At 58.2% G+C, this 27,706-nt stretch overlaps 1 protein-coding gene across 6 annotated transcripts; it reads right to left on the reverse strand.

Annotated features, from left to right (window-relative positions):
* Positions 1–912: 912 nt before the first annotated feature.
* Positions 913–27,188, reverse strand: PTH1R (parathyroid hormone 1 receptor). 6 transcript variants are annotated; one of them, XM_014828814.3, is made up of 16 exons: positions 27,009–27,188; positions 24,757–24,813; positions 22,302–22,424; positions 11,627–11,729; positions 9,447–9,572; positions 7,598–7,708; positions 7,369–7,487; positions 7,107–7,201; positions 6,732–6,927; positions 6,052–6,205; positions 4,405–4,465; positions 4,000–4,066; positions 3,625–3,719; positions 2,809–2,950; positions 2,671–2,712; positions 913–2,162 (listed from the first exon to the last, which is right to left on the reverse strand). In XM_014828814.3, exons 3-16 carry the CDS (start codon positions 22,374–22,376, stop codon positions 1,785–1,787), a joined length of 1,764 nt encoding a protein of 587 aa, XP_014684300.1. In that variant the 5' UTR covers positions 22,377–22,424; positions 24,757–24,813; positions 27,009–27,188; the 3' UTR covers positions 913–1,784. The 6 variants fall into 6 exon arrangements, with proteins under 6 accessions (XP_014684300.1, XP_014684302.1, XP_070349051.1 ...); XM_014828816.3 differs by lacking the exon at positions 22,302–22,424 and having other exon boundaries at positions 27,009–27,164; XM_070492950.1 differs by lacking the exons at positions 24,757–24,813; positions 27,009–27,188 and adding an exon at positions 23,442–23,578.
* Between the last annotated feature and the right edge of the window lie 518 nt (positions 27,189–27,706).

Consider the following 27,706-nt stretch of genomic DNA (forward strand, 5'->3'; position numbering starts at 1 on the left):
CCAGCCAGCTCGGGCCCTTAGTGACTCTGTCATGGGGTGGGCAGGATAAGTTATCCTGGAGCCTCAGTGGTCCAGAGGGCCCGTGGCTCTGAGTGCTGGAGAGGGGCATCAGACACCCCTGGGAAGGGGAGTGGGGGCTGTCCTACTTAGGTCTCCTTCCCCCAGTCAGTGCCTCATCCAGGGTCCTCCTTGACAGCAGCACCTCCCACTCCCATCATCTCCCCATCTGGCCACCTGCATCCCACAAGGCTACATCTCTCCTGACCCCTGTAATCTTCTCTGGCCTCTACACTGGAGCAAGAACTCTTCTGAATGTTGCTCAGACCTTGTTGCTCTCCCTCTAGAACTTCAGGTGGCTCCCAGCACTCACAGGAATTCCAGATGCTCAGCTTGGTTCAGTGGCCCTTCAAGTCCTGGCCTGTTCCTCTCTCACACCCTTCCAAGCAGGTCATACTACATTGAGTCCATGAGTGCACCAGGCCTTTGGACAGTTGTTTCCCCTGCCCGCCATCTGGAAGGGCAGGTGGGGCTGGGCCTGAGGCTGCTCAGCGTATGTCCAAGCCACCCACTGCCTAAGTGGTGGTCCTGGCCTCATGACCTCTCACCTAGCCCCCAATGAAGTAGGGGGCTGTTGGAGAGGGGGAACACTTCCCAGGTGCTGAGTCCATGGAGAAAAACAAGACAGTTTGAGCTGGAGATGAGGGGAAGGCAGGGCCAGGCAGGGGCACCAGCTTGTACATAGGCTTAGAGGCAGGACCATCTGCAGGTTTGGGCAAGCTCACTGTGGCTGGAGCATGGGGTAGGGATGCGGTCAGCTCGGTTTTCAGGTGTCAGGCCGAGGAGGGCCTGGGCTATTCTAGGGCCCAAGACTGCTGTGGGCAGGGGGCAAGTAAGGTGGTGGGTGGGTGTTGGGTAGGGATGCTTAGTGACCATCTTGGGTCCATATGAGTGGATGTTCTGAGTCTGGCAGACCCCCAACCTAGCCAGCCCTCTGGGCTCAGGCTCCTGGCTCCCCCGCAGTTCCTGAGCCAGAGCCAAGACCCCAGCCTACCTTTCACTTGCTGGCCCTGGCACTCTCTCTGCACCGTCTGGTTGCTAGAGGCATATCAGAACCAGGGTGGGGACTGGGAGTCACATGTAGAGGGCTCTCTGAGTGGCCCAGCCTCCAAGGGGCACGGCATGGCCAGCAGACAGGCCTATAGCAGGGCCTCAGGCTTGGGGGCATGGCCAGGGACCCAAAGAATGTCCTTTCAGTCCTGAGTGACCAGTGACTGGGGGCCAGCAAGCGGAGAAGCTGGCCCAGAGGAGTCCGGGCCAAAGGCAGCCTGGGTCGCCCTTGGGGCATGGGTACACTTGTGGGGAGCAGCCGAGGTGGCATCTGTGGCAGGGAAAGGCTGGGGCCCAACTCCTGCATGGGTCCACTGGCTGGCTGTGTGACCCCTGCAGACTTGAGCCTCTCTAGGCCTAGACAGCAGCCTCTCCCAGGCCCTTTCTGCTGGACTGTGCCCCAACCCCAGGGACCAGCCCATGGTTCCTAGGCCTCCTCATGAGGTGGGACCCAAGAACCCTCCCATGGCTCCCAGCCCCCTCCCCTCCTGGAGTGAGTCCCCAGTTCAGACCACAGGAAGCCACACACTGCTTCCTTTTCCCTTTTCTTTTTTTTTTTTTTCCTCCTGTTTTGTCCTCCTGGCCCTAGCCCTGAGTGGGCAACCATCCAACCACCCATCTCTTGGTCCATCTGTCTGTCGCCCTTATGTCCATAGGTCCAACCCCCAGGTCCCTGGTCACATGACTGTCTCCCACTCCTCCTGCAGCAGGGTGGGTGGCCGCTCTGGCACGGAGGCCTCCTCGTCCAGCCCTGAGCAGGAACCATTGAGAAAGCCATTGTCCTTGGGAGTGGCCACAGCAGGTGGTGTGGTCTGGAGGGCTGGGGCCCCTGGCTTGGTATGGCTGGGCAGCTGGGGGTGGCCGTTGGTGGTAGCAGCGGGCAGCAAGCGGGGGCTGAGGGGCAGGCCAAGTCCCGTGCGGGGGCCTACATTGGTCACACTTGTGTGAGACACCATGGGACCGTAGCTGTAGCTGCTGCTCCCGCTGCGTGCCTTACGCTTGAAGTCCAGTGCCAGTGTCCAGCGGCTCCAGGATTTCTTGATCTCAGCCTGAACCTGGGATGGCAGTAGGAGGGTGGGTGTCAGGTGTGCCCCTAATCCCACTGCCACATGCCCCCCCAACCCCAGCAGTGCCCCCATCCCTGTTTCTACAACAGCACTGAATGGAAACAAGAGGCATGGGGTATTACTGGAAAATTCCAAGGTCCAGTAAAATCCCGTCTTCCTCAGAACATGGTGCCCGGCTGGAAGGTTTCTGACACACCCAGAATCTGCAAGGCTCAAGAATCTGCAAGGTGGCTGAGTCATTCAATCTGGGTTACAGAGAATTCAACCTTGGGGTTGGGAAGACACTTGGCTATGCCAGAGGTTGAAGAGCCCAGAAATCCTAGCACATCTGAGCCTGAATCATCTGGAAAGATGTCTCTCTGCCTTCAGAATGTCCTCAGGGATGTTCTTGGAGGAACAAAGAAGAACCAGGTAGGAGAATGGAGGGACAGGACTTAGAGAACCCCTGGCACTTCTGTGTCCTCCCTGCCTCACTCCACTGCAGCCCACTGCTTACCTCGCCATTGCAGAAACAGTATATGATGGCGACAAAAAATCCCTGGGGAGAGAGGTGTATAGGTTAAGGCCCACAGCAGCGTCCCCTGCCCCTTCGACCCCTCCCACCCTCGGCCTGGCCTCGGCCAGGGCTGCGCACCTGGAAGGAGTTGAAGAGCATCTCGTAGTGCATCTGGACTTGCCAGAGCGTCCCTGAGACCTCGGTGTACGGCGTGGCCATGAAGACGATGTAGTGGACGCCAAAGAGCGGCATGAGCACCAGTGTGGATTTGAGCAGCTTCCTGGACCAGCAGGGCAGGTGGGTCAGGGCTGAGCCACTTCCTCTCAGCAGGCACTATGCCACCTCCACCTGCCAGCCCCAGGCTCCAGAAGCCACTAAGGGACCCGAGGCTCTTGCCACCAGCAGAGGACAATCCAGTTCACCTGGGACAGCACTTTGTCATCTCAGCAAAGTGTTAATAGGGCCCCTGGTTCTGAAGTGTCCTAGAGTGGACCATAAATTATATGTCACCCTGTCCCAGGGCTCTTTGCACCTGCTGGTCCCTCTGCTGGCACTCACTCTCTCATGGCCTTACCTCATTATCTGATACCGCACTCCTCAGGTTTCAGCTGAGCTACTGCCTTCTCAAGGCCACCCACTACCCACCTGTCCCTTATACTCCTTGCAACCAGTTCTTTGAGGAGAGATCTGGGTTTGTCCTGCTCTTGCAAATGCCAGCTCTAGTGCAGGGCCTGGCACCACGTGGCCCAAGTTGGCTTTGGGGTGCCCCAGGGGTCTCAAGAGGCCGGGCAAGATCCCAGCATGGCTGGGCAGGGCCAGCCAGGGAGTCAGGAGCTGGGTCCTTCCCTTGAGACAGGCTCATTCTTGGGGCCTCCATCTTTGCTTTTGTACATGGCACTGGGATTTGATGACCCCTAAACTCTGAGGAGCCTGGGCATGGCAGGCGTGGCTCACCGGTACTGCTGCCGCGTGTCACACCGGCCGGCATTGGTCTCCCGCAGCTTGGTGGCGAGCACCCGGACGATGTTGATGAAGAGGATGAAGTTGAGCTGGAGAGTGAGAGGGCTGCGTCTCAAGGCTGCGCTCTAGCAGAGGGTGAGGGCAAGGACTCTGGGACCCAGGCCTGCCCAGGCTCTGCTCTGCCACTGCATCTCCAGGTGGCTCCATGGGCCCTCAGTTTCCCCATCTGAACCATGATGGGGATCAGCTGCTTCTCAGGCCTTATGGCTCTGACCCTGGGGTCCAAGGAAGCCTCTATAGTCTGTCAGGGGCTGGTCCCTGGGCCTGTGGTCCACACCCCCACCCAGCCCTGTGGCCACCCCTGCTCACCACAATGGAGGCTAGGATGGGCACCTGGATGATCCACTTCTTGTTCCCAGAGCTCAGGTCCCAGCACCTGGGGGAGGTTGAGCCATCATTCCCCACCCCCTCCTGTCCCCACCCTGAGCCTGCCCACAGAGAGACCCCAGAGCTGCTCTGCTCTGACAGTAGCCACTGGGGACAAAGGACAGGGCAGTGTCTGGTGTGGCCAAGCCTGAGGCCTCTTTTGAAGTAGCCTCCTGTGACCCGGAGGGAGTACTTGGATCAAAGGTGGACTGAAAACTCCTGAAGCTGAGGCCACTCAGGGCCAGGGTACAGGAGGCCCCCTTATATGCTTCACAGAGGAAGAGGGTACCAGGGGTGTTCCTGGCCTGTGTCAGAGCCCCTGGCCCCCTTCTCCCCACCTGGACCTACCCAGTGTTGGCCAGGGTGGCTCTCACACTGACCCACACAGTCACGAAGATGGCAGGCAGACCTGTGGGCGCAGAGGGGGACAGCATGTAAGGGACTGTAGATGCTGTCCACGATGTCTCCCTCCTCAGCCCGCCTTGCTGGTCCCATTCCCCTCAACCCTGATGACCCCCAGCCTACCCCATCACTGTCCCTGACCCCCTCACCCTGGGCACGTGGGCTGCTTGGTGACAGAGCCATACTCTGGCATGTGCTGCCCCAACAGCCTCCCCTCAGGGCTCCAGCCCTCAGGACCCAGTTCCACCCTCTGCCCTCATCTTGGTTCTGCATCTCCTACATGGGCACACCGGTTGGGCACATAGTGAAATAAGGTATCACTACCTCATCCATGCCCAGTCCATTCCCCCTCCACCACCGCCCCCTGAAGCATGCTGCTCTGAGCTGAGGTCTCTATCAGGAGGGGGCCTATTATAGCATTTTTCTGTCCCAGCATGCCCCCCACTCAGTTTGAAAGGTCCTAGCCCCCATGGATGAGGCTGGATGGTGTGAGGGTTGTCATCCCAGGCGGAATAAAGGGCCACAGGGGGACCTTGTTGTGCCCTGGCCTAAGCCAGCTCAGATAGCACATGGTAAATCTGAGTGAGCTTTGCCTCTAGAAGGGGAGCCCAGGTCCCCACCCTCCACCCCCTCACACTTCGTTCTAGGCCTGGTGCACCCTTAGGAGGGGCAGAGTATGACCTGGGTTTATGGTAAGAAAAAGAGCTATGACATTCCCATGCCACAAAGTTCTCTGTGCTCCCTGATCTGCATGTTTTCTGCCCACCATGACACCCTCTAGCCCTAGAGCCTGCGTCAGTTCCTGGACCAGGCCCAGGTCTCCTGCAACTCTGGGATTTGCCATGGGTGAGGTCAAGGTCAGAGTGTGTGCCCTGGAGCAGGGAGGCTGTGGCTCTCGATCTGAGGGCCTCTGGGTGCTGAGCACAGGAGGGCTCCCGCCACCCGGCCTACCCCTCTGCAGTCTGGCCAGTTGCCCCGGAGCCCAGCCAAGCTCTGGAGCTGCCAACAATAATGGACAATTATCGGTAACTCGATCCCAGAGCCCGTGGGGGAGGAGTGCAGCGCCCCAGCAACCGCTCTGCAGGGGGGCTGCCGAAGCCCAGATGATACTAAGAGTGCGGGCCAGCGGCTCTGGGCCACGGACCCTGCGGGCAGGATGGCAGTGGCATGGACAGCTCCACGCAGTGAGGGGATTGGTGGGGAAACAGGGCTCAGGGTGGGGGGAGGATCACAGATCCCAACTCCTGCCCCAGGCTCACCTGTGACCCGAGATCCCACTCTGATCCTGAGCTGAATCTTGATCTGAGAGTGCCCCCTCCCTCTCCTGGTCTGAGCCTGAACCCCAGGTGAATCTGCCTCCAGGTGAGCCCCAACCTCAGGCTGGGCCAGCCCCAGGTGAACCTCTGGCCAAGCCCTGTTCTCTGAGCCTGGGATGGGTCAGAGTCACAGAAGCGTGGGCAGGTGGCCCACCTGCTGCCCCAGATCCAGGATGGGATATGCTGTGTGGACGCCTTACCCTCAGGGGTACCCTCTGACCCAGCCACCAATGGTCCCACCCTTGCCTGCACCTCACCGCCCTCCATGCCTGCATACCCCAGCCGAAGACCGTGAAGCCCCATAGGTACTTCTTCTCTGAGAAAAAGGCCATGAAGATGAGGCTGTGCAGGTACAGCCCCTCCACCAGAATCCAGTAGTAGTTAGTGGCCAGGAAGTAAAGGAAGAAGGTCACAGCCACCCGGCAGCCCACCTAGGATACCAGCTGGTATTAGCCAGAGGGCAGGGTCTGCATCTGGGGAAGTTGGGGCTGGGTGGGAGATGGGCAGGGAGGGGTGTGCTGGTGAGATAGGACAAATGATGCTAGTCAAGCCAGGGAGGAAGGGGCAGGCTCTGTTCAAGGCTTAAGGGTAGGGGCTGAGGGGGGTGTGTGTGGGGAATCTTGCCAGGGGCAAGAGGGCACTCACGACAGCGGCAGGGGACAAGGTGAAGAGGTGGGGTGGTTTGGGGTACTGGGCTGACACAGGAGTGTTGATGGAAGTGCCAGGATGGGAGGCACTCACAAAGCCCTTAGCAGAAGGGACTGGAAGCAGGGCTGAGGGGTAGGAGGAACAGTGAAGTGGGTGTGAACCGCCTGAAGCCAGTAGTAGCAAGAGACAGGCAGGGGTGAGGGCCAGGCTGGAGGTGTCGGGGCACAGCAGGGTGGGGCTCCTGCAAAGCCAGTGGTGGCAGGGGGCCCCAAAGCCTGGGGACACCAGGGGGATGTGGGGGGCACTCACGTAGCCGGCAGCAGAGGCGGCAGGCGGCAGGGGTGCCTGAGCGATGGCGCGCAGCTCCTCCTCGGTGAGGCGTTCAGCCTCATCGAGCGTGGCGCCCGAGTAGAGCACCGCGTCCTTGACGAAGATGCTGACGGCGCGAAGCATGAAGGACAGGAACAGGTGCATATGGATGTAGTTGCGTGTGCAGTGCAGCCGCCTGTGGGGCGCACATCATCGTGGGTTGGGGTACGGGGACGCGCAGAGGGTGGGCAGGAAGCCGGGTTGTGCGCCGTAGGTAGGGACCCCCGGCAGGGCTAGGGGTGCAGCGAAGGCTTAAGGGAGGAACCATACCTCGGTCCCGCCCAGGCCCCGCCCACCTCGGCCCGCCCCGCCTACCTAAAGTAGGCCAGGATGAGCACAGCCACGGTGAGGGAAGCCAGCGACACGGAGTAGCCCACGGTGTAGATCATGCCCAGGCGGTCAAACACCTCCTGTGCAGGTGGGAGACACCGTCAGATTCCTGGAACTCAGGCGGAGCATCAGGTTAAGGGTCAGAAGCCAGGTTAAGGTTGCTGGAGGAGTCAGGACTAGGTGGGTGTCACTAAAGGGGTGGGGTGACCTTATGGGGTGGTCAGGTAGGAGAGGGGAAGTCTCGCACCCGTTCACGAGTCTCATTGGTCAGGAACTTAACACACTCGCTGTAGTTGGCCCATGTCCGGTTGTGCCCCGGCACCAACTCCCAGCTGCCATTGCGGTCACAGCGTCGGTAGGCATGACCTGCAGGGCCGTGGGAGGGTCAGGGCAGGCAGAGAAATCCGGAGCCACTGAAGCCCTGAGCTTGAGTCCTGGTACCCCAGTGATCCACCCCCTACTCCAGCCTGCCTTACCTTTGTGATTGAAGTCATAAATGTAGTCGGGACAGGGCACAGCCACCACCTCACCTGGTGCCCCCAGCGGCCAGCACAGGATGTGGTCCCACTCGGGCAGGCAGGGGCGCCCTGTGCCCACAGAGACAGACAGACAAGGTGGGGGACACCAGTCAAGTCCATGGTTAGTGTCCCAGAGGGATGAACACACCTGTGGTGGTTGACTCCCTCAGGACAAGTGTGCCCCAGGACTGGAGAACTCAGGCCTGGAGCATTCTGGAGAGAAGGTTTTTGAGCTCTTACTCCCTACTGTGCCCTGCACCCACCTGGCCTCACAGAATTCACTATAGCTCGTGTATGCAGGTACTGGCACTGGCCCTATTTTCCAGATTCGCTGGCAGAGGCCAAGAGAGGCGAGTGACTTGCTGAGGTCATGCAGCCCAGGGCCCAGTGCTCGGCCTTGAGCCAGGCCTCTTTCTTTTTTCTCTGCTGTTGCTCCCATCTTCCAGGTGTCCCTGGAGAAGGGCAAGTTCCCAGGCTAACTCTCCCTCTGAGAGTGGAGCTCCCTCTGAGCTGAGAATGGCTCCCTACGTGACCCTTGCTCAGGGACCATGGACAGGAGGCAGGAAGTCTGGTTTCCAGTGCCAGCTGGACTCCCTGGAAGCTGCCGACCTCATGCAGGTGTCCGCCCTCTTTGCACTTCAGTTTCTTCCCTGCAAACTTGGGGTTAACCATATCAGCCTGCGCTTCCACCGCCATCCCAGGCCTGCCCGAAGCACCTGCTGTGCGCCTCCCTCAGCGGCTCACTCGTGGAGAGGGACGCAATCCCCCACATCTAAGTGCTAACTGTGGGATTCAAGGCAAGGTGACACATCCCACTTCAGGGCCCCAGCCTCACAGCAGAAATGCTAAGTGACCTTGAAGGGTCCCCAGCCTCTGAATCTTCTCTGTTCTACCCCCCAGCTCCCTTCTTTCCGCCTGCAGGGCTCCAACCACAGGGCTCTCCAGCCACCCTGGAAGGCTGCCTTGACGGCTGGACCCACCCCAGCCTGGTGAAAGACTCTCTGTCCTGGGCACCATATTCCCAGCCCCGCCTGGCCAGGCCCACAATTCCCTCTGGTCCCTGGAGAGCCACAGGGTGACCACAGCCTCCCAGATGTGGCCCATCTGAAATCTGCTGCCCACCCAGCCGGTTCAAACCGGCCCTGTGGCTGCAGCCTGGGCTCTGTGTTTGTCTCTCCTCACCTCCCTGAGGGACAACGCAGCCCCGCATTTCCCTCCCTCTCTTCTCTTCTTCCCTCCTTGTCCCACTGTCTCTGGCCCCACCCCTCCTCGGCCACTCTCCTCTCCTGCTCTGCCTCTGTGGCCCACCTCACTCTGCGTCTTGGTGCACCTCGTCTGACACACTGAATCCCAGACCCTCAGTTTGTGCCTCCTGGTCCTCTCTATCTCTCCCTGCCTCTCTTTATCTCTGGGTCTCTCCCAGCTGCTCCCTGTCTCTGTGAATCTCTCTCCACGTGCCTCTGTCTGTCTCTGTGTATCTCCCCTCTGTGTATGCCCTTTGTCTCCGGGGTTCACTGCCACCTCTCTCCATGAGATGGGCTGTAGCCCTAGGTCCACCCCGGGGGGTGCGGGGCAAGTTCTCTGCCCACATCTCCCCAAGCCTGAGCCCATCCAGCTTGCCTGCCCCCTTCAAATGCTGCCCCCTCGGCTCTGTCTCCTCCCAGCTCCTCTTTCTTGGGCAGGAGGCCACAGCCTCTTCCTTTCCACAAGAGCTGAGGAGCATGAGCTCACTGATGGGGACAGAGCAGTGGGATGGGTGGGGCCAAGCCCGTCTCAGATGGATGCATGGAAGTACAGACAGACGTACCTCGGTGCCTGGGGTCCTCTTTGTCCTCCTCAGACTCAGGGTAGAGCTTCCCAGATGGCTTCTCTTTCCTGGGCTTCCCTGATGTGGATGCGGATGCCCATCCCTTGTCTGATTCCATTATGTTGGCTGGAAAAATCAAGGTAGTTATGGCTGTCACCTGTGCTTGGGCAGGAGACCCAGGGCACCCTCCTACCCCTGACCCCCCTTTGTACAATTAGGGTTGTCCCTGCCCTGCTAACACCCAGGCGGCTGGGAGAGCTGAGATCACAAGTGAGGAAGTGCATTATAAATTGTAAAGTGCTTGCCAGGTGCAGAAGTAATCAGAGGAGATGGACACTGCCAACAAGGGGTTTCAAATGAACACCATGCGGTGTGGGGCCAACTAGTGGATGGAGCATTAATGTGGGTAAGACATGGGTAGAGGTGGTATCCTCAGACCCAGGAGTTGGAGCTAGAGTCCACACAGGAGGCGAAGGCCCCACCAGGGGGCGCATGGCAAAAGTAGACAGTAGTGGTGATATCAAGGGAGGTTAAACAGTGAAAATGAAGCCGAGCCAGAGTGCTGTGCAGCTCAAGAAGCGGGTGGTGTGGAAGACAAGAGCAAGAGTGGGCAGTTGTCAAGGGTGGACAGACAAATCTACCTACCCTGTCCCCTGCCCTAGGATGCTTGAGTAAGGGGTGCACAGCTTCCACAAGGGACCCTGGAGGCCCTCCATCTGAGATGGGGCCTGGCCTTTCTCTCCATTGGAGAGATGCTTGAGGTCTCTCTTCCTTCCTGAAAAGGCTTCCTCATTATCTGACTTGCATCCCTTCAGCTACAGCCCAAGCCAGGGCCTCCTGGCCCTCCCTTGACGGGGTTTGTGGCAACAGTGGGAAGCTGAGTGCAGACACTCCAGGATGGAATGCCTGTGTCCATTTTCTTGCCTGCAGCCTTGGGCATCAGTAGGGTGGGGGTAGCAGGATGGAGTGGAGCAGGAAGAGAGGGGCTCCATCATGAACAGAGAGGGGGTAGGGGATGCCTCCAGGCTTCCACAACCAGGAAGAGGGATGGATTCAGGACCCAGAGTGAGGGGGGGCCCCCTGACCCTCTAGACCCTGATGTGACTGGGGCAGGGGACCAGGGAGCCATTAATGGGGCCAGTGTGGGTGGGGCTTTGATTGCAGAGACCATGTGAGTCCCTGTGAGTGTAAGCAAAGTCCATGTGCTACAGAGTGTGGGTCTCTGTATGTGCTTATGTCCTGGGTGTGCATCAGCATCCTCCCCCAGGAGTCTAAGGGCCAGCCCAGGGGAGGAAGCTTGTTGGGCAGTCATTCAGAGCCTGGGCCTCTTCCAGGTTGAGATAAATCAGACACACATCAGAGGCCTGGATGGGGGCTAATGAGGCCCTATCTCTGCTTCCAGGAAATAGACTCAAGGAAGAGACCAGCCTGAGATGGGAGTAGGAACTGTGGAGTCAGGTGCACAACTGCACACTCTTGCTCTTGTCTTCCACACCACCTGCTTCTTGACTTACACAGTGCAGCTCTGGCTCAGCTTCATTTTCACTGTTTAACACTCCCAACTTCACAGTGGCAGAGGGTCCTATGGAGATGCTGTGCTGGTGGGCGGAAGCCCTCTCCACCCCAGGCCACGCCCCCTCTCCCAGACAGTGGCCATGACTGACAGAGTCACAGATACCCATCCCTATCCCTCTATCCTCCTCCCATCTAGCCCCACGGACCTTCGATTCTCCCGACCCTGGACACCTCTGCCTTGCCCTCTGCCCAGGTGGCCTCCTTCAAAGACCTACTCATCCCTCTGGCTCTGCCTTGGATCACTGCTCTGCAGGAAGCTGTCCCAGCCCGCCCCATTGGGGTCTGGCACTCTAGTCAGTGCTCCTGATCCTGGCATGTCTCACTGGATCTAAGCTGGTTGGGGGTGATTCTGACTTTATACTGCCTTACCCCCACACTGGGAGGGGAAACTCAGCACATCTCTGAGCCTGCTGACTTTGATCTTGCCTGACCCACCCCACTTTTGGTCCTCACTTTGGCCTGGCCCGCCTTTACCCGGCCTCACCCTCCCCTAGTGCCACTTGGTTCTGCATCCTGGGCTCACACCTTTGTCTGACCCCTCCTTCTCCTGACCTTGCCCCCAGATCCTCCTCCTTTGGCCCCGCCCCATCCAGCTCTATCCCCACCTGGCTTCTGCTGGACTTCTTTGAGCCGCTTCTCACATTGGGCCTGGGCTCGGTGTAGCAGGAAGATCTGCTCCTCTTTGGTCATGACGTCATCTGCATCCACCTACCAAGCCAAAGGTCAGACCACATACTGGACTTCCCAGAGCAACAGCAGGTCCCACAACCATCCCAACCTCCCTAAGGGATTTCCCCCTTTCCAAAGGCCCTGACTCTACAATGTGGGAAATCTGCCTTATGTAGCTCCCATTTTACAGATGGGAAGCTGTCACTCCAAGGGGTAGGGCCTGTCCTACCAAAGGGAAGAGAGGGGGAGGGGGGGCTGTCCCCTGCCTGCCCGCTAGTAACCCCATAGGCTGTAGCCACTGATATTCCCTGTCCAGTCTGTTCCCCAAGGGTACATGGGAAAGGGATGGAATGTCCCAGGATGGATCCTCAGAGGATCCTGGCTGTCTGCTAGGGACCTGGGTGGGGAGGGGGGTGGATAAGGAGTGGTGAACTCTGGGGAAACAAATTGGGCCTGGATTCCTTCAAGTCCTAGTGCCCTGGGGGACCTTGGGAAACACCAATTTCCATGCTGGCCCTCTCCCCAGGCAATGCTTTCCCCAGTGAATGGTGAGTGCCTCAGCCCCTCCCACCCTTGTGGTCCCAAGAGAAGGAGGATGGAGGAATTGCTGGCAAGTGGTCTGGGTTGGGCGGGCACTTCTGTGCAGGCTGTGGGTGGGAGCCACCCACATCCCATTGCTTATCTGGAAGCTCCCTCCATTCAAGCAGACCATGTGCTCTGATGATGTGGACAGGGCTTTGCTCCTGCTGTTCCCTCTGCCTGGAATGTCCTTCCTTCCAACCTGCACACCCTGGACATTGGCTGCCACCCACTGTGATTCACTGGCATTATTTTAAGGGGACAGGAACATCATGGGGATGAGGGTGGGGTCTCACCTGAGCCTCTTTTCCCCTGACTTAGGACTGGAAGAGAGTCAGAGGATAAGGGCAGCATCCTGCCCTGGGGACAGCTCAGTGTGCCCTAGCCCAGCCACCCCCATGAATGGGACCCACAAGAGGTTAGTGCATCCTCTCAGACCCCCTCGCCCCCCGGGGTCAGGGCCGCATCCCCTCAGACCCAGGACAGTGACATGCTCCTTGAGACCCCTCAGACCCAGGGCAGGGCTGTGACTGCTCTGACTTCACAAGGCAGATCCTGGTCCCCTTAGCGCCTCAACAGGCAGAGCTGCATCCCCTCTGACATGCCCTGGCAGGGCGGGAGAACCAGGAGGAGGCAGGGAAGGAAGGAGGCGGGTCCAAGGGGCGGGCACCAGCGGGTGGTGGCGGGCTGGCCAACCGGGCGAGTCAGGGAGCCTGGCTGCAGGGAGAAGTTAATTGACCGCGTCTCTTGGTGGCAGCAGCAAGGGCTTCCAGGGCCAAGGAGTCTCCAGTTGGCTCGGCAGGACTTGGGTTCTGCTGGTTTCACTTAGCGGAGGCGAGTGCGCGTCTTTGCGCGTGCGCGTGTGAGTGGCGGCGCATCCCCGCGCACTCACTGTCAGGCCGGTGTGTGCACTTGTGTGTGCCCCTGTCTCTGTGCATTCTCACGTGGGGGTTGTCCAGCATGCACGTTTGGGATGTGAGCCTGAGGTTATCTGTGAACGTGCACGTGTACATGTGTTTCTGGTCAAAGGTCTGCGAGTGTATGATGCGGTTGCTCCTTAACATGTCTGTCTGAGTGTCCATGCTTCTGCGTGTCTCTGCAGTCTGAGTTGGACCCTGAGATCTCAACTGGACCCAACACCCATAGGCCTCCAGAAAGGGACAGAGCAGATTCCCATGTGCTGGCTGCTACCCCCCCACAGCTCCTCTATTCTGGCCTGCTTCCTCAGCTATGGCTGAGCAGGCTGGGGCTGCAGTGGCCACAAGGGGGATGGGGCTTGAGGGAGGACAGCTAGGGCCTGCCCTAATGGGGGGGGGGAGGGAGGGGGCGGCTCCTGAAGTACTCTTTGTGCCTCCGGCACTGGGGATCCAGGCTGCTGAGGGGTCTGACCCCTGTGTAGCTGCCCGGCCCACCCCACCCCCATTACAGCACCCCTTCACTACCATTTCCACTGTTGCAACTAGTACCTCCCTCAATAACCGGCACCAACAACCATCATCAATTGACCAGCACCACCAACACAACCATCACCACCACCACCATCATCACCACTACCCCCATCACCACCACCACCACCACTACCACCAATATTATCAGCAGCAGGAGCAGCAGCACCATTACCACTATGAGCACTAACTACTGTTACCATCAGTATAACCACAGTTATCACCATCAGCGTCATCGCAACTGGGAGAACATCATGACCATCATCACCACCAGTGCTATTTCCACCAGCACCATTACCGCCAAAGGCAACATTAAGACCATCACTGCCATCACCAATGTTGCCACCAACCCCATAACCTCTGTCAGTACCACCTTTGCCATCGTCTTATCCTTGTCCCATTCCCATGTCCCCTTCCCCACCACCCCTTCTCCTTCTGCCCACCGCCATCTCTCTCAACACAGATAATGTACCATATTTTGTCCAGCTGATGGAAAGCTCCTGAATGACTGACTGAGGCTTCCACCAGCCCTCTCTATAGACAGACTAACCCACGTATGTGACTGAGGGTCACAGCTGATGGCCTAGATGAAAGGCAGGCAGTCATGGGTTGAAAACAGCCTGTGTGGCAGACAGACAGACAGGTGTGCTAGCTGGGTGATGACCAGGAACTGACCAACTCTCTCACAGGCCCAAAGCATCTGTTCAGCCTCCACCGACTACTGTTGGCTTCACCCTCTCCATGGCCCAGAGGGGGCATACTCTCCTTTCTGGAGTCTCGTTTCCATGGTGGGTCTGGGAATGCCCAGGAGAGGGGAAGGTACGTGTTTCCAGCACCCCATGGCCCCCAAACTCCTTCATTCATCCTCAGGGACAGAGGCCCCATCTCTGGCCTCTCTGAACTGTAGGACCCATTTCTCTGTCACCCAATCAGGGCTGAAGTGCCATTGCAGCAAGAGGAATTCGGGCCAGAGTGAAGGAAGCACTTTCCCAATGAGAGGAGGACAGCTCCACGCCAGTGCATTGCCACTTGCCCTAGAGTGCAGCTCCCCTGGCTGGAATGTTCACCCCCGCTCCAGCTGCACCCTCTCCTCATCCGAGGAGATTCTGCCACCAGCACTGGAGCTTGAATCCCACCTCCACCACTGACGGGCTTTGTGTCTTGGGAAAGCTGCTTAACCTTTGTGCCTCAGTTTCCCACCTGTAAAATCAGGATAATGATAGGGCTGTTGTGAGGATTAAATGAGGTACTGCATGAAAAGCCCGGGCAGGAGTGGTTGCTATTATTGCTACTGTTAGCAGCAGCACCAAGTCATGGCTCCCCATGCTGACTATGCGGCCCCCTGCAGCCAGGTGCCGTGGGTGCCCCCAGACTGGGGACCCAAAGTGGCAGGGGGAAATTGTCTGGGTAGATGACTGAGTCCAGGGGGCTGCAGGGAGGGGCGGATGGGAGGTGGGACACCAGGGAGGATTTGGAACAGGGAATACAGGACTTCCTGCAGGGTGAAGTATGGCTGGCAAGCTTTTGGGGTAGAAGGACATCCTAATAACTCCCTGCATTTCTGGATCTGCCCTGGACCCACACGAAGATTCAAGGTCACTGCCATGCCCGGCCAAGCTTGGGCTTGAGGGACAAGAGGGCCCCTCCTCTGCCTCTGCTCTGAAGAGGCTTTCTCTCCTGGGGGTGCCTAGGAAAACGCTGACAGCTCTTGTTCTCCTCCTTGCCTGGCGACTTCGTCTGCCGCTCCCTCCCCCGACCCGACCAGCCCCTCTCCCCCTGCAGAGTTTGGATCTTCTTAGCCCAGCTCCTGGTGCAGGGGACTCAGACTTGCATCATTTTAGATCCAGAGAGTCTGCAGATCTTGGGTCTCAGGGGTGAGGACTGAGGGACCTGGGGCTGGGTCACAGCCTGGGGTCAGTTAGTCCACACCCACCTCTAATGGGGCCACCAGATCCTGGCTGCAGGTGCCCCAAATCCCCCCCACATCCCTCTTATGGTCTTGGGTTGGGGCTGAGTTCCCTAACCTAACCATTGTAGGGCTCGACTTCAGTGTCCCCCCGTGTAGCACACTTTCCCCATGTTCAACCCCCCAACACGGAACCTTCCTGTGTGCACATGTGTGCATGATGTGCAGCTCATGAACATGCAGGGGATGCGCTGATGACCTGACCTTAACCCTGAGCTGGGGGAACAGGGAGAGAGGCAGTCTGGGAGCACTGAGCGGGTGTTTGTGGCACTCCAGGCAGGGTGCAGGTTGGGGCTAGAAGCCAGTATGTTATTTACAAACATAGAAGCTGCTGTCCCAGGGAGAGAGTAGTGTGTGGTCAAGAGGCCCGGATGCATTTCTCATTTCCTGAGTTCAGAAGCCCAGAGGAGGATAAAAGCCATCTGCTCACTGCCCCTCCCGCTGGGGAGGGGTGGGGGAGGGGCAGGGCAAGCAGCTCTGTGTAACTCAGCTCCCAGGGAGACCCCTGAGGATGGTGTTGGAGTTGGGGATGGCAGTGATGGTGGCAGGGGGGGTGGAGGTGAAGACAGTGAGGTGGCAATGTCAAGGCTGGTGATGGTAATGGAGGCGTGATGGTGACACTGGTGATGGAGAGAGCCAGTTCCATGTCACTGACCAAATGAGGGCCACTCCTCTCCATTCCTCTCCTAACTGCCAAATTCCACACATTTGCTGTCTGTGATCCCAGACATCCCTAAATTCTCCTCCTCCAGGCAAAACAAAGGAAGAAATACAAGGGATCCTTCTTCAGCTGCTGACACCTCTGCCTCTGGGAAAGGGGCTTCTTCCATTGGTGTTAGCCCCCGATGCCCTCTTGGGTCATCTCATCCCTCCCTCTATCGGGGTTCAGCCTAGTCTCCTTGGGGGAAGGTGGCTGTTGGCTTCTTGTTTCCCTCTAGAGAAAGCAAATCTGCCTGGGTCATCCCTGGACCTCTCTGCCTGTTGACACTAGCCATTGCCCCTGGAGCTACTAACCACACCTCTTTCACCTTCCACCACATCCCATCCTACAGACAGGGACACTGAGGCTAAGAGTCACAGTGAGAAAGAAGAGGGCCAGGACTGGAGCTAAGGTCTGCTTGACGTGAAGCAGAAACCCTGGAGGAAAGGAAAGAAAGGACGAAGGACCCAGCCACACGGACCCCTAAGTGCCAGCCTCAATACCAGCTTTCCACAGGGTCTTTCTGGGTTATATCTTTCTCTGAGTCAAGGAAGCCCCTCTTTGCAGAGCACCTAAGGCAGCCTCCAAAGAGGTAATTCGGGGGGGAGGTAGACGTGGAGGTGATCAGATGGTGATGGTGTTGGTGATGGCAGCTTGTGCTCAGCTCTAACTGGGCAGAAGACAGTTGTGCCCTGGTTATTAGAAGCAAGGAGAGTTTGTGCCTCCAGAAAAGCCATAACGAGAACACCTTGACTGACAGGAGACCCCTTCGTGACCTCCTGGCCTTCCTGCACCTCCTCTCCAGGTTCCACTACTGGGACCTGTGCTGGCACCCCTTAATGTCTCCCATGCCAACTGGCTAGGAACTGCTCCCCACCCCTTGCTGCCCTCCGTTGTCCGGCTGGTCCTAGCAGGCTGGGACGGGCTCCTTGCCGGGGACACTCCTGCCCCGCCACCACTGACAAGTGCTGACTTTTCCTCCCCCTCGCCAGGCCTTCCTGAACAGGCTGCCTGTGTTCAGGGCTGGGAGGGGCTGGGGGGAGGCACTGTGACGCCTCTCATCCTGGCCAGCGTGGACGCCTTGGGGGCAGGCGGTGGGATGGAGCCTGGGATGGCGGAATTGGCTGCTAGGACCCCGTGGATCTTCACAAGCAGCCTCTACCTGGGCTGGGGGACCAAGGCCCAGAAAGACAGGATGGCCTAACCTAACCATAGCCGGGTCAGCAGAATAGGATCCCCCCAGGTCTCACCTCTGCACAAGGCTGGTCCCAGAGCTGGCACTCTTAAGGGTCTGGAGGTTCTGATGTCTCTGTGAATCTGAGAAAAACTTTGCCCCTCTCCCTGTCATACTATATTTTGCAGACAATTTCAGGGGTCTGCAAAACCCTCATCCCACCATTTCTTTTTCCTGGGGACTCTCTGCGAACAAGCTGCCTTCCTGACATGGTGGCTGGACCAGGGAGTGTCCCCAGAAGGCCCATAACAGGAATCTGGGGGAGGCCGCTTGACGCCTCATTAAAACATTCCGAAGAAAACCCAAGTTCCCGGGAGGGCTTGGCCCCCTCCTGCTGCTCTGTCCACAGACAGTTCCCAGAGCTGGGGGAGGGGGGGTTTAAAGGCAGGTGATATAAAAAGCTTCAACAAATCAATACGAAAAAGACAAATAACCCATAGAAAGATGGGTAATGGCTTTGAGCAAGCTCTTAGAAGATGGACAATAAACCAACATAAAGTCCAAAAGCTCACTGGTAATTGGCAAATTAAAATGACAAGAGACACCATTTTTCACCTATCAGAGTGGCAAAGGTGAAGAAAATCCTTATCCTAGCCTATGAGACAGAGGGCGTGGGAAGATGCCCTCCGGGTCACTCCTGGTGGTATGAGTCTAAACCAGCACCGGCTTTTTAGAGGGCAGTTAAGCCGTGTCTATTAAAGTAAAAAATGTGTATGTTCTCAGACCCAGCAATGACAGAATCTAGAAATATCCTACACGGGGATAGGAGAGGGCATTTCAAGGAGCATCCCTGCCACCATCTGGAAACACACACACACACACACACACACACACACACACACGAAAGTTATGCAGAAACGATCTAAATATACATTCCTAGGGACTGCCTAATGAATTCCAGATTCTAGAATACTATGCTGCATTAAAAAAAAGATAGATTTACACTTACTGACCATAAGATCTCCAAGACACACCTTTAAGCAGAAAAATGCACATTGCAGAGCCCTATCTACAAACTGATAACATTTATTTAAAAACAAACAGAAAACACAACAAAACTATCTACTTTATATGTACACAAGAAGTACCTTTTGAAAACAGAAAAATGTCCGGGAGGACATCTCCCACCCAGACTGTTAAAAATGATTTTCCCTAGACGGGAGAAGGAGCTTGGGAGTAATCAAGGATGAATTCTGTTTAATCTGTACTATTTGGCTCATTTATAAGAAAGTACATATTCAAGTATTAGTTATGAAATTAAAAATAAGAAAATAGGGGCCAGCCTGGTGATGCAGCAGTTAAGTTTGCATGTTCTGCTTCGGCAGCCCAGGGTTCGCTGGTTTGGATCCAGGGTTCGGACATGGCACCGCCTGGCACGCCATGCTGTGGTAGGTGTCCCACGTATAAAGTAGAGGAAGATGGGCATGGATGTGAGCTCAGGGCCAGTCTTCCTCAGCAAAAAGAGGAGGATTGGCGGCAAATGTTAGCTCAGGGCCAATCTTCTTCAAAAATAAATTAATAAATAAATAAAAATTAAATAACAGAAGGATTTTATTTTTAAAAAAGGAAAGAAAGAAAGAAAGAAAGAAAAGGAAGAAAAAGAAAACCCAGCCTGGGACACAGGGCTCTTCTGCCAGCATGAGCCCTCACCCTGCTTTGGAGGAAGAAGCTCAGTGCAAGAGTCTGAAGACCTGGGTTCAAATCCCGCCTCTGCCACAGACTCACTGTGTGAACCTCAGGACTCTTTCCCATAAAATGGGTGAACGCATGGAGTGAAAAACCATTTGTGATAGTGTCTAGCTCAGAATCTGGGGACAGTCACTGCTCAATACATGTTGGTTCCTTCCTGTCTTTAAAAGTGAGCCTCGTGGCTGAACTGCTCCTGGAGCAGGCTGCAAGGGTCTCCAACATTCTCACCCACCACAGTCTCTCCTGAGTCGGACCCCAAGGTCACATCTCGACATTCAAGGTCTGCCTCCTACACTGACCTTCACCCTTTCCCACTGCAGTCTCTCCTTCACATGTGTGCATGCTCAGGGTGTCCTTAGGATGAGGCATCCCCAACGATAAGACCACCCCTTGGCCCCCTACTCACAATCTGTGGGTCCATCCCTTTCTCCAAACTTCACTCCACCTGATCCCCAGCCTCACAGTTACTCTTCCCTGTAAGGCACAAGATGGACCGGCTGAGTCTGGCCACAGCCAGTGTCCTTCCAATGGGATGATTTTTGGTCCCCCAACCATGAGGTCCCTGGAGATGTGAGCCTGGTCCTGGGGTGGCTGGGCAAGCAGCATACAGTTTTGGTGACAGAGGCCATCAGCTGAGTTTGGTGGGCTTGGTGGGCACCAGTGCACATGTGGGTGGGAGCGGCAGCCCCTGCATTCAGAAGAGGCAGCTGGCAGGCTATCAGTCTCTCCCTGGCTCCAGCTGAGCCCAGGGGGCCTGCATGGTATCAGGTGACCCTATCCTCTAGCCCTGAAGCCAGGGAGGCTCCAGTGCACTCCGAAGTGTCCAGCCACAGGTCCTCAACAAGGTCCCAGAAGAGACTCAACCCTGGCATCCCTCCTCCTGCCCTGCCCTCAGCCTTAGGCCAGGGCTAAGCCAGGCAAATTCTCCCCACGTGCCTTAGCTTCCCCAGAAATCAGTATGGGGCTCTGGGACCCGTAACCCCCCACCACACACACACACACACACACACACACACACACAGAGGCACACAGCTTAGCATTTGGTTGGCATGCAATAAATAATGGTCATGTTGGTTGTGTGATTTACGTTACTTAAAAAACAGGGACAATAACAGAACCTTTCTCAGAAGGTTGTTATAAAGATTAAAATAGTTAATATTGTAAAATGCTTAGAACAATGGAAAGTGGCAGTACAAAAGCATTTATTAAATAAAAATAAGAAAACAATAGACCTGGGTGCACATGTGCTCACAAATGCACACATACATGCACACACAACTATGCTTCTGCAAGTCACGTGCAGACCCACAGTTTCAGACACACAAACTCACGTGGACTCCGACGCTCACCCTCACACAGACCCAGAGAATGCCATGCCAGAGCCCCCGAGAGCCCTGGGCACAGATGTTACTCTCAGGGCACCCATACCCATCACCCTGTCTACGCCTCCACAGTCACATGCACACGTATGTGCACACAGACCCGCTGGCTGGCTCTGCACAGTGGCTGTGCTCACACACCCCAGAAGGGGCCCTGGGAAAGGTGAGCCTGGCCCCAGGGGAGGGTGGGGAAATGGCTCTGGGCCGTAGCATTTACCACTGTTTGGACCATCTCTGAAACTCGGTTTCTCCATCTACAAGCTCTTGTAAGGGGCAATGTCTCTGGCTTTCAGGAGCCAGAGTCCTAAGGGGATGGGTACCAGCGGGTGGGGTGTGCTGAGACCCACAGAGGAAAGGAGAGTCTCAGATCAGGGGATTCTTAGGCAAAAGTTTCTTTCTTGCTGTCTTTTTACAGATGGGGAAACTGAGGTGTGGAGAAGAACCACCCAAGGCTATGCAGGTATTAGGCAGAGGTGGAAGAATCCCATAGCTCCCGCCTTCCCACTTTTGGCTCTGCCTAGGTAGGGAGCTGGTCAGGAGAAGGAGGGTGCCTGCTTGTCTTTCTTTCTAGAAGGCAGATGCCCCCACCTGGGAGGAGTGGGGTAGGGGGGGTGGCAGCAGGGGTCTTGAAGTCAGACACACAGGCAGACAGCCTCCTCAGCTATGGGCTGGTCCCCTGGGATAGGGCTGCTGTGGGATCTGACTGACTCCCCAGGAAATGGACCCCAGACCCTGGCCCAGGATGAGGAGGGTGCTGCCCCTCCGTGTCTCCAGCTCTTGAGCTTTCCCAGTCTCTCCCTATTTTTCTTTGCTCTTCTTGGTCTATGCTTCCCGCTCTGGGGAGCTCTCATCTCTACCCGTCTTTGTCTCTGTCTCTCTCTTCCTGCTCTCTAGCCTTATCTCCCATTCTGTCTCCTTCTCCCTTTGGTTCCCTCTTGGCTTCTGCTCTCAGGAGGGTACAGATGGGAGTCCCGCCACCTTCCCAGAGTTCCCTGACTCACAGTCCCCCTCCAGTGTGTTTCTCCTATAAGAGTGTTCTGCAAAGTTAAACCTCCATCCCTCCTCCGTGCCACACCACACTCGCCTCCCTGGGCAAACGGCGTCCACTCTGGGTAAAGCTGGGCATGAGTGCATGTGTGTGTGCATGCATGCGATCATGAGAGCTGGAGGGGGTCCCTAAATCCTAGCCCCCACCTGGGTGGTTCAGAACTCAGACTCACAGCCGTGTGTTCCAGATTGCAAACAAAACTTGCAGAAAACACAGGCCCCCACAAAAAGTCTGTGGGACCCTACATCAAGGCCAAACCCCAGTATTCCGCTGGATCACACTGTCATCTTCCAGGAAGACACAACCAGAGCAGGGGTGCTCATAAAAGCAAAAGCTAGATTTCCAGACCTGAGACCCCAAACCCAGGCTTCGGAAATAGGGAGACCTTAGGAGTCTGGAACCCAGAATCCAGACATCCCAGAGGTAGCAGGCATCGAGGATCCCGGGTGAGGGGGGACCCCCACCCAAAGTTCAAATTACTTGGGGAACCCATGACTCTGGGCCCTGGACCCACCCCAGGGACCCCAGAGCAAGACCGCAGCCTGTCCTGGAGTGCCGGCGGGGAACTTACCAGCGCATATGCGGAGCTGAGCACGGGGCAGCAGAGCAGGAGCGCCAGGCCGGGCGCGATCCGGGCGGCCCCCATCGCCACTGCCTAGGGCCCCGACCCTCGGGCCAGCCACCGCCGCCGGCCCTGGTGTTGGTGGTGGGGTACAGAGCTGCGTCAGGCCCGGCTGCCCCGCCCACGCCCGGGCCTAGGGGACCCCGGCGGCCCGGCGGCCCGAGGCCCCGGGGCCCGGCGCGGGGCCCATGCGCCGAGGGCGAGAGAGCGAGCGAGCGCAAAGGAGAGAGGGAGGGAGGAAGGGAGGCAGCCGGGGGCCGGCCGGGCGGCGGGCGGGCGCCGAGCGCTGCGGAGCTGCCCGTCTGCCTCGGAGCGGAGAAATCACATCCATATGGCCGGGCCCCCCGCCCCCGGCCCGCCCCCCGCGCTCCCCCCCACCCCCCCCGCGCCGCCTTTCCTTTCTTTTTTTTTTTCTTTTGGGGAATTGGGAGCTGTGGCTTCGCCCCACGCCCAGTGGGGGAGGGGTCGGGGGAGGGGTTGGGGTCGCGGTCTGCGGGGGGCGAACGGGCTGTTATTTTTAGCTCCGCGGCTAACGCAAGTAGGGGGGCGGGGCGGGGCTGGGGGCGCGTTTTCAGCCGCTCGCGGTGTGCAGCTTGGGGACGCGATCCCAACTTTGCAACGACACTGACCCATTTGGTGATCGAGCCGCCAGCTCCCTGCCCCTCGGCCCGCTCAGATCCCCATCCCGTCGGCGGCCGCCTCCAGTACCCCCTCCCCATCTTCGGCCGGAACCCCGCCTGCGCCCGCGCCGCTGGAGCGCGCCTGCGGCCGGGACGCTCTGTCCGTCGGCCTGTCTGTCAGTCCGTCTCTAGCTCCCCCGGCCTTGGCCTCCGTTCTTCCAGCAGCCCCGAGCTCCGTTTCGGTCACTCCCTCGCTCCCTCCCTCCCCTCCTCCTTCTTTCTCTACGAAAACATTTGCAAGTTTCCAAAAAAGCCACGGAGCCGAGCGGCGCGGGGCTGGCGACTCCACCGGGCTCCGAGGAGGCGCCGCCGACTGACATCGAGACAGACCAGCCCGCCCGCCCGGTCAGGTCACCCCCACCCACCTCTGGCCCCCTCCCCTTGGCGCCAGCCCCCAACCCCGACTTACTCCGAGCGCGCCGCCGCGGCCCCCGCCTAGCCATGGATGTCGGGGACACCCCGACAGCCTCCCCAGGACAGCGCCCCGTCCGCGGCCCCGGGGGTACTTCATGGAGCTCTCGGGATCCCCCCCTGGCCGGCCTGGCCTCCAGCGCCCCCCGCCCGGCCGCCGCTCGGAGCCGCCGCCCGCGGAGCGCGTCCCTCGCCTCGGCGTCTGCGCTCCCCCTCCCCCCGCGCCCGGGCGCCGCTTCCCTCCCCCGCGCCCACTCCGGGCCTCTCCCGCCCCCGCCTCCCCTCCGTCGCCTTCGACAAGGGTGTGTGGAGCGGCCGAGCGGACGGAACCCGGTGCCCCCTGCCCCGGGACATTTTCTCTAGAGGCCGCGGCCCGGGGTCGCACAGCGGCGGGATGTGAGTGTGGAGGGAACGGGGCCCGGGAAGCTCTGACATCGGGGCTCGGGAACGTGGGCCCGGACGCTGCCGCCGCTTGATTCTCTTCTCCGGGAAGGCACAGACGTTATTTTTTCTGATCGTCCGGCCCAGGCTGGTGAACAGGGGCCCTCAGCCGCGAAGAAGCAGGCCCTCTTCACGGGAGGTACCCCGCGCCCCGGCCGCGGCGCTGCTCGTTCGCCCCCGGGACTCCCGCTTGAGCTGGACCGGGGTCCCCGGGGAGGCTGCTCGGCCGCCCGCCCGGAGCTTGGCTCCGCCGCGGCCCTCCCGCCCCGCCCCGCCCTCTCCTGGACCCCCAGGCTCGGGAACCTCCCGAGTGGGTCGGCCCGCTGAGCCGGAGACCCGCCCCCGCCCTTGCTGGTGTCTCCGGCCTCACGTCCCTTTCTCTCCCTCCCCAGCCTCTCCCCGGGTCCAGGTCTCTCCGAGTCCCGACCCATCCAGACGCCGGCCTCGCCTCTCCAGCTCCGCCCCTGACTCCACCTCGGGCGCCTCGAGGCCGCAAGACCCGGAGCTCAGCCCGGACCCCCGCCATGGGGCTCCGCCTCCCTCTCCCACCCCTTCACACCCCCAAAGGCTTTTGGCCGGCTCTGGTCCACTCGGGACCGTCAATTCTGGGGAAGGGCGGGAGGAGTCTTTTGGGGCAGGGGCTGGACAGGGGCGGGACTTACTTGGGCCGGGGAGGGACCACTGGAGTGCTAAGAGGAGGGGGCCTCAGACCCCAAGCCTACTGCCTCTCAGTACCAGGCGGGCGAAGCTGAGGTGCAGGTTGGGCCTGGGGATTTCTGGAGCGGAGGGCTTTAAGGAGGAAGCTAATGTGACTGTCAGGGCCCTGGGAAACATCGTCGGGGCTGAATGGCAGCCCCTGCTCACCCGCTTACCAATAGTGTATCCTGGGCAGGACGACTCTCCCGCTGTCTGGGTCTCAGTTTCCTCATCTGCAAAATGGGGAGTTGAACAACTGATTCACAGGACACTTTTCATTGTTTTGGTGCATCTGAGGGTGGGTGTGCAGACCCATATGAGCTCTGGGGCTCCCCAGACTCAGCTTGTAGAAATAAGCTCCCCCAAACCCCCAAACCTGTTCTTCATCTCTGGTATGGCCCCTCCCCTCAATGTGAATGGGTCCCCAAGCCCAAGCCCTGAGGCCACTGGAATCCAGCTGTAGCCAACCCTCCTGGCAGCCCACCTCTCTCCAGGCTCAAACCCACCCGTTTCCCAGACTGAACCCACAGCTGTTTTTTCCATACATTTCTATGGCCATACCCTCCTTTGTGCCCCATTACGCTCAAGTTTCTTGTCCTGGTGTTTAAGGAATGTGTCGTTTAAGGCAGTTTTCTCCAAAGATAACTATCTCCAGGAGTACTGTCTATGAGACACCTGGCCTTCTCCCCATGTTCACTCCCCTGCCTGGCTTTGTAGTATTCTCTCCCAGGATTGCGCTCCTCTGCCTGATGTAGAGGGCTTCCCTCCCTCCTTGTGCCCCCATTTGCTCCATTACGTGGGCGGCTGGGATTTGGGGTCTGCCCCCTATCGTGTGTGGGCTCTTTGGGAACGGGAACAGAGGCCCAAATGACCAGAGTGGGCACCTAAAGAACACAAGTGGTTCTTCAGTGTTATATTTTGATGATCTCATCTTTATGTCTGTTCTAAGTGGTTCTCTTCTAAGTTTTATGGTTTGATGACTACTGACCAGTGCCCTACCTCAGTGATAGCAAAAGAACATTCACGGAGGGGTTGGGGGAACTGAGGGGCTCATGGAGGGAGTCCTCCTCAGATTTGACACCAGGAAGCTTGAGATTGGGAAGCAAACAATATTTGTACTTAGGAGGACCAGGGAGGGCTGTGAATAGGGCTGCAGAGAGGGATCTGATGGGTTCCGGGCCCCTAAGGGTGTTCCCTAGTCATAACTCCGGTGCCTCACCCCAGAGTCCCCTGCTGGACATTCCTCCACTGCAGGTAGGGCCCCTGATCCCCTAACTCACCCCCAGGCCTCTGGTTAAAGTGCCACCATGGGGGTGGGGGTGTCACACATTAACTGGTAGCACCCCTATGCCTGGCAAAGGCAGCCTGCCCTTTTTGACAGGGCCCCAGGGTCAGTTTCTGGTCAGTTTCAGGTCAGTTTCAATGGAGTTTGGAAAGGCCTGGTTGGGGGTGGAGAGTGGGAATGAGTCCCTGTGAGGACGCCCCTCTCTGATCCCTAGGCTGGGGCCTAGGAGGAGGAGCCAAGCGGTCACTGGAGCTCAGAACTGGAGCAGCGGCCCTAGGCTGACAGGCCTCTGCTACCACCACCGCCAAGGGGAGTAGGGCTCTGGCCAAGGTACACAGCCCCTGGGGCCAGGGTGGGCACCAGACTCAAACAGGAAAGACAGCAGCTCAGCTCTCTGAGCTCTACAGCCTGGCCTCACTCCCTCAGAAAACCCCTTGCCACAACCTGGGGGCTCTCTGGGAAAACTGGCCCGCAGACCCCCAACACTTCATCTCCCAACCTTAGCCCCAAAGTCAGCCCGAATCCCAATCTCAACCCTGATCTCAGACTGACCTTTACCCCCAGGCTGAGTCCTTATCCCATTCTGACCTCTAACCCCTGGCTGAACCCTGACCCCGGGCTGATCCTCCACCAAGCCTCAATCCCAGACTTCTCTCAGGTTCCAGGCCACTCTGGAAGCTTTTCAAGGCAAGGGGCTGGTAGGGGAGGGGATGGCCAGGCCGTAAGTGAACCGAGGTGCCACTTTTACAGCCATTTCGGCTGCTCATAAACACCCCCCACCCGGATGAGTCACTGGAGGCTCCCACAGCAGCTGGCCGCTGGGCAGCCCCCTCCCCTTGCAGCAGGAAGCCTGGCTTTCTTGCTTCTCAGGAAGACACCAGGGGCACAGGGGACCGGGAGGCTCTGCCCCAGGTGAGGAGCTCTCCTGGGGTGGCTGGGGGTGTGGGCTTCCTGTCCTTTCTGATCACATGGTCACAGGCCCCCTGCTGCGGTAATGGCAGATCCACAGACATCTCCATGCAGAGGTGCCTTGTCTGCCCCACGGCACTGCACAGGTACACACACACTAACCCATTGGGGTGCCACACAGCCTTGCCCTCCCAGCTGTGCTCAGATCCCAGGGCTCCCCTAGACCCCACTCACCTGGAGCTCACAAGGCCTTCCAAGTAGGGCCTGTGGCTGCAGAGTAGACTCAGGTTGGCCATGGGGAGGCCATGGGATAGTCCTGAGCAGCTTCTGTGGTTCAGGCCTAAGCAAAGATGTTTCTGTCCGGGACAGGAAAAGGCCTGAGTCAGAGCTTTCACTTAAAAAGAAAAATTAATTATTTTTTACCAAGCCCTGCACCAGCCTAGGACTTTGTCCCAGCCCCCTGGTCAGGGAGCAGAGGCAGGTCGAAGCACACCAGTGTTCAGGTGCCCTGGGCTGGGCTCTCCTCCCCCTCCGTTGATCTGCCTGCCAGACACCCAGGCCAGCTCAGCTCCTCAGGTGTGTGTGTGCCTCAGTGGTCCTCTCCTGCCCTACCAAGCCTCTCTCTGACTAACTCTCCTTCTGTCTCTTCCTGTGTCCCTGTCTGCCCCTTCTGGCCTTCAGAAGTTTCAGGCCATCACAACGTATGAGCACAACCCCCATGAGTGACTTCATTCAAGTTTTGGGCATGTGGAGAAATCAGATAGAGGCTGAGGGTAGTTCATACCCAGGTCACAGGCAGGAAAACAGACCTGAGAAGGTCTGACCTCCCAGCGTTGGGTACCCAGTATCCCCCAGCCAGGAGAGATGTGGGAATCCTCATTCCACCCAGCCTTCTTCTTGACCCCTGCAGCCCCACAGCCACACCATATCTG

The sequence above is a fragment of the Equus asinus genome, chromosome 21 (assembly GCF_041296235.1).
Source record: "Equus asinus isolate D_3611 breed Donkey chromosome 21, EquAss-T2T_v2, whole genome shotgun sequence".
NCBI classification, from domain to species: domain Eukaryota; kingdom Metazoa; phylum Chordata; class Mammalia; order Perissodactyla; family Equidae; genus Equus; species Equus asinus.

Bases quoted from the DNA above. Each gene is read 5' to 3' on its own strand.
- PTH1R (XM_070492949.1), bottom strand. From the start codon at position 23,543: ATGAAGTACCCCCGGGGCCGCGGACGGGGCGCTGTCCTGGGGAGGCTG. The intron at 4,466-6,051 runs GTATGCAGGCAT...CTGCGCCCACAG, and splicing joins CTTCACGGTCTTCGGCTGGG to GTCTGCCTGCCATCTTCGTG. The intron at 2,951-3,624 runs GTGAGCCACGCC...CTGCTGGTCCAG, and splicing joins GACACGCGGCAGCAGTACCG to GAAGCTGCTCAAATCCACAC.